The 6111-nt window shown below is 45.7% G+C and overlaps 1 protein-coding gene across 3 annotated transcripts in view; it reads right to left on the bottom strand.

The window, feature by feature from the left end:
* Nucleotides 1–2419: 2419 nt before the first annotated feature.
* The window catches only part of rai14 (retinoic acid induced 14), a 68413-nt gene continuing 64721 nt past the window's right edge, over nt 2420–6111 (bottom strand). For all 3 annotated transcript variants that reach the window (XM_061263137.1, XM_061263138.1, XM_061263139.1), the window contains one exon: nt 2420–5232. In XM_061263137.1, coding sequence (XP_061119121.1) covers nt 5155–5232 — 78 coding nt within the window. In that variant the 3' untranslated portion in view covers nt 2420–5154. The remainder of the gene's footprint in view (nt 5233–6111) is intronic.

Here is a 6111-nt window from a genome sequence, read left to right as displayed (position 1 = left end):
GTGTGTGTGTGTGTGTGTGTATGTGTGTGTGTGTGTGTATGTGTATGTGTGTGTGTGTGTGTGTGTGTGTGTGTGTGTGTGTGTGAGGGTGTGTGTGAGTGTGTGTGAGGGTGTGTGTGTGTGTGTATACATGGTTTGAGTATATTTGAGTCATTAAACACTGAGTCACTGCTCATCCTGCTGCTTCAGTCTCTGAGTCTCAGTGACTCAGTGTTTAATGAGTCATGTTTTTTAGACTCACCACAGACTACGTGACAAACTGGGGGACACGTCTCAAGTAGCTACATGTAGCTCACTTTCTGCTAGCTGTTAGCTTCGTTAGCCAAACAACACAGATTTAATGGAAATGATTTAATGAAAATCACACCGACAGAGGTTAAACAAATACAGTATTGACAAAGCAAAACTTTAATAAACACTTCACAACATGTTTATGCGTAGTGGTTAAGGTACCTGACCCTGTAGCGTAGTGGTTAAGGTACATGACCCTGTAGCGTAGTGGTTAAGGTACCTGACCCTGTAGCGTAGTGGTTAAGGTGCATGACCCTGTAGCGCAGTGGTTAAGGTAAATGCCTGGGACACGCAAGGTCGGTGGTTCTAATCCCGGTGTAGCCACAATAAGATCTGCACAGCCATTGGGCCCTTGAGCAACACCCTTAACCCTGCATTGCTCCAGGGGAGGATTGTCTCCTGCTTAGTCTAATCAACTGTACGTCGCTCTGGATAAGAGCGTCTGCCAAATGCCAATAATGTAATGTAATGGTTATCGTCGTGTAACGCACTACATGGAGAAGATTTTCAACTGAAAATAGGATGATGAATTTAAAACACTTGCGCCTCCAAAAATAAAGAACGGACACATTTAATACTTTCATCAATGCCCTAAACACCAAGAAAGTGTGACCAACCACCAAGTGACTCCTCTAACTGATGTCATTATTATCATGTATTTGTCATGTTCACATGCTTAAACAATGGTGCACAGATTGACTTCAGTAGTTAGTTAGTCAACAACTACATTAGTTACGACCAATTCCTGCAACCTCACTGTAAAGTTTTAGCAGAATTTATCTTGCCGGTAATTGTGCTGTTCTTGGGCTGGTCCTGGAGAGGTTCCCCTGTTTGAGGTCCCGTCGTTAATACGGGGAATCCATCTGTTTGGAAACGCAGCCACCACACCTGTTTCAGCTTAGACTCATCAGAACCCGATGTTCGAACGATGCTGTGTGCAGCTGCTGAACACGGAGACAGAAACGACCCAACGAGAAATAACACAGCCTAGCACAGTCACCTGCACACAGCCTAGCACAGTCACCTGCACACAGCCTAGCTCAGTCACCTGCACACAGCCTTAACACAGTCACCTGCACACAGCCTTAACACATTCACATGCACAGAGCCTAACACAGTCACATGCACAGAGCCAAACAGTCACCTGCACACAGCCTAACACAGTCACCTGCACAGAGCCAAACAGTCAACTGCAGAGCCTAACACAGTCACGTGCACAAGCCAAACAGTCACCTGCACACAGCCTAACACAGTCACCTGCACACAGCCTAACACAGCCACCTGCACACAGCCTTAACACAGTCACCTGCACAGAGCCAAACAGTCACCTGCACAGAGCCTAACACAGTCAACTGCACACAGCCTAACAAAGTCACTTGCAGACCACATTTCTCTTATTTTATTGCACGTTGTAAAAGCAGGCTTGATGGAGCTTTGGAAGAAACAAGAGCATGGTTTTGCCTCAGTTGTGGCGGGTTTGGTTTTAGTTTGGCCTACACTGCCACCTAGCTGCGGCTGAGGGTACTACTCACACATTTCTGGTCCCGCCTGATTCCGATGAACTGAGAAAATGTCATGTGTGTGTGTGTGTGTGTCCGTGTGCCTCTGTGTGTCTGTGTCTGTGAGCGTGTCTGTGTGTGTCGGTCAATGCCCATTAGTGTGTGAGAGCCTGTGTCTGTGTGTGTGTGTGTGTGTGTGTGAGAGAAACTCTGCTTGTACACCCCTCAGATCAACAGCAGCGGAGCTAATCCATCCGTCAGCTCATTAGCTGAACTAACTCCACAAGTACGCATAGCAGGGCTGCGCTTAGTTTACGTTTTAATTCAGTCAATAAGGAAATTAACTCAAATAAATTCATGAATTGAAAAATGGCTTGGATTCATTTCATTTAAATTTCCTGATTTGAAATGGAATTTACCCTAAACTTTGAATGGGAAGACCGTACGCGATTCAGACGCAGTGCGTTTCACACCATCCGTCCCACGGGCCTCTGCTCACAGGCTTCAGCAGAGAGACACATCACAACCATTCCACAGGAGAGGAACTGCTCTTCACTTTGTATAAAATACCATTTACTGCTCCAGAGTTCTTTAAGTGTTCATTTTCAACAGCAATGACAGACACAAAGTCAATGTTCTTAACAGTTTATTAAGAAATCGGAAATGCTTGTATAGTTGGGGGGGAAAACAATTTTTTTTTCTATCTCATCAAAAAAAAATCCCTTCTTTGAAAATACTTTTACAACCTACACAGCCTCTACATAAACATGCACCTGGGTAACAGCACAACTTCACTCATTCACCAACACACTCACCCCTTCATTACTACATTCACTCATTCAGTCCCTGGTGTGGAGCCTCATTATGGCGTAAGGACAGCCTTCGGGAGCGTCTCAAGCGAACAGGCCGTCAATATCAAATATATATATATTCCTATTACGGTAACACGCCCTACACACCGCTAACCGTGAACAACATGCACATGTCCGCTCCTGACTGAAGCAACATGTCCACTCCTGACTGAAGCAAGTGCTTAAGAGAGGTCCTAACCCAGCTCTTGGACTTTAAACCACGCAGTCCAGTACAATCACCTAGATTCACCAGGTGTGCTCAACAACATTCATCTTCCAGTACAGACTTGTTCAGAAAAAAAACATTACATACCCAAAGAAAACCTGTCAGGCAATTTACACCAAATGTGACAGGTTGTTATTCTTGTAGTGTTATGGTTTTGCACAAGTAAATTGAATAATAATTGGTTCAAGGTAAGACATCGTAGTTAAACATACCTCAGCTAGTCCGTTGTCTTTGAACTCGTAAGACAAGTGTCAAGATGCATTAGCCGTCTATGCGTTTGTTCATGAAATACGCATTATGAAGTAAATCTAATAGAATGAAATATTTTACGGCCGGTTAATTACCTAGTATTTACTGGGCAACCAATATTTTTACACTTTTGATTTCAGAGGCAAGTACTATGAAACGGGCTGTAAAATATATTTAGACAGTACTCGCAAATGGTCATTCCTGTTTTATTATTTACCACTGAACTCAAAGTAGTTACCTAATAATTGCGCAAGTAGCTGTGTCCCTATCCAGTAAATACTAGGTAATGTCCTGTAGAATAAAGCATGACTGTGGTTTTCACTGAAGCTGATGAAGTGGTTTTCACTGAAGCTGAGGAAGTGGTTTTCACTGAAGCTGATGAAGTGGTTTTCACTGAAGCTGATGAAGTGGTTTTCACTGAAGCACAGTCCGGTACCCAGCTTGGCTGCTAAACGGCAACGACCCGCACAGCGGAGCAACGCTTTAGCGTGCAGATACCCTGTGTGTGTCCGTGTGAGTGTGTGTGTGTGTGTGTGTCCGTGTGAGTGTGTGTGTGTGTGTGTGTGTGTGTGTGAGAGTGTGTGTGTGTGTGTGTGTGTGAGAGTGTGTGTGTGTGTGTGTGTGTCCGTGTGAGAGTGTGTGTGTGTGTGTGTGTGTGTGTGTGAGAGTGTGTGTGTGTGTGTGTCCGTGTGAGAGTGTGTGTGTGTGTGTGTGTGTCCGTGTGAGAGTGTGTGTGTGTCCGTGTGAGAGTGTGTGTGTGTGTGTGTGTGTGTCCGTGTGAGAGTGTGTGTGTGTCCGTGTGAGAGTGTGTGTGTGTCCGTGTGAGTGTGTGTGTCCGTGTGAGAGTGTGTGTGAGTGTGTGTGTCCGTGTGTGAGTGTGTGTGTGAGAGTGTGTGTGTCCGTGCGAGAGTGTGTGTGGGAGTGTGTGTGTGTCCGTGTGTGAGTGTGTGTGTGAGAGTGTGTGTGTCCGTGTGAGTGTGTGTGTGTGTGTGTGTGTGTCCGTGTGAGAGTGTGTGTGTCCGCGTGTGTCTGTGTGAGAGTGTGTGTGTGTCCGTGTGTGTGTGTGTCCGTGCGGATACCCTGTGTGTGTCCGTGAGAGAGTGTGTGCGCAGTAACATCGACACTGTCCAGAAAACACTCATCTTTCAGCTTTGACTCAAGATAATACTTGTATAAATTCAGTCTAAACAAAATAGTGACATCTTTTCCCCCCCGAAAACAGTGTGATGGGTAATGCTGAAGAAGGCTTGCACATACAGACACACGCACACGCACACAGCTGAATGTGAATCAGCAGTAATACAGGCTGGGGTGTTTGAGAAGCGGATGATGAAAGGGTAAACACAGCTCATGTCCACAGGGAGGAAGAGGAAGGCCATGTGAAAAGCCTTCCGCCACATTCCATCATCAGCCTACAAAATCTGGGCTCAATAATTCACCCAACGCCAACTGCTTTATTCAAACATAAAAACGCACAAACTAAGGAATAATATAAAAATACAACTACACTTTCCTCGTCTGAATTTCCAAAAAATTTGAGTAGCTACAAAACATGCATGCTCTGTAAAATATTGTTTTTTTTTTTATAAACATGTACATGCTAATAGAAAAATGTTAATAGAAACATAAAAAAACATGCATTTTCAGTTCCTCAAACTTCTCATACATTGAATGTGCTTTTGAAATTTTTTTTTTTTTTCAACAATCAAAATAATAAATAAGTAACTTCTTTGTTTTGAAAATACCTATTAAAATATTTGAAATGCAAAATTTAACCACCCAATTTTACTCAATGGAGAGAGCACCCACGGGTCTGTATGGACTACATCTCCCATGATTCTCTGCTGGACAGCTGCAGGACACAGGATGTTGAATGCAATGGCACCATTTCGCCTCTGGGGGCAGAGGAGAGCCCCAGGACGGCCCCGCTCCGGGATGCGCTCTGCTTTTAGCGGGAAGGTTCAGTGCACATTTCGGTTTCGGGTAAAGAGACGGTACCCGCAGTCTGCCTGGCGGCGTGTAAACGAACTCTGCAGTCTCACTTGGCTTCTGTTGGCATCTTGCACATCATCAGTATCTGTTTCAAAGCCTTCTGAACATCTTCATCCATCTGGCCCTGGATAAAATAAACATAAATAAAATGTAACATGTATATTTATGTTTGCTTGCTTGCGTGTGTGTGTATCCGTGTATGTGTGTGTGTGTGTGTGTGTGTGTGTGTGGGTTTTAAAATAACTCCGCTATAACGGTTACATACATGCACTTGAATGATTTTAAAACAATTAATATAATTTAAAGAAGCACGCAAGTGTGAACCAATACATGTGCAATCGTTATCAACAATTCCACCCAATCACAGCTCAGCACATTCGCATTGACTCCTATTGGCCATGTCTCCCCCAATCATGCAGTAAGACTGGGCTCCATTGGCCGAGACCCCTCATGCAGTGACACTGGGCTCCATTGGCCGAGAGCCCTCATGCAGTAAGACTGGGCTCCATTGGCCGAGAGCCCTCATGCAGTGAGACTGGGCTCCATTGGCCGAGACCCCTCATGCAGTGACACTGGGCTCCATTGGCCGAGAGCCCTCATGCAGTAAGACTGGGCTCCATTGGCCGAGAGCCCTCATGCAGTAAGACTGGGCTCCATTGGCCGAGAGCCCTCATGCAGTAAGACTGGGCTCCATTGGCCGAGAGCCCTCATGCAGTAAGACTGGGCTCCATTGGCCGAGAGCCCTCATGCAGTAAGACTGGGCTCCATTGGCCGAGAGCCCTCATGCAGTAAGACTGGGCTCCATTGGCCGAGAGCCCTCATGCAGTAAGACTGGGCTCTATTGGCCGAGACTCCTCATGCAGTAAGACTGGGCTCCATTGGCCGAGACCCCTCATGCAGTGAGCTGGCACGTCTTCTATGACAGCTCAGAAAACAGAAAAGCTCCCCAAACTCCTCTAGCCCTGCTGTCCCTCAGCTGCACGTTTAACTGCATCTACACCGC

Source organism: Conger conger, chromosome 12 (assembly GCF_963514075.1).
Source record: "Conger conger chromosome 12, fConCon1.1, whole genome shotgun sequence".
In the NCBI taxonomy this organism is placed as follows: domain Eukaryota; kingdom Metazoa; phylum Chordata; class Actinopteri; order Anguilliformes; family Congridae; genus Conger; species Conger conger.
This window is presented reverse-complemented; position numbering and strand designations above follow the sequence as displayed.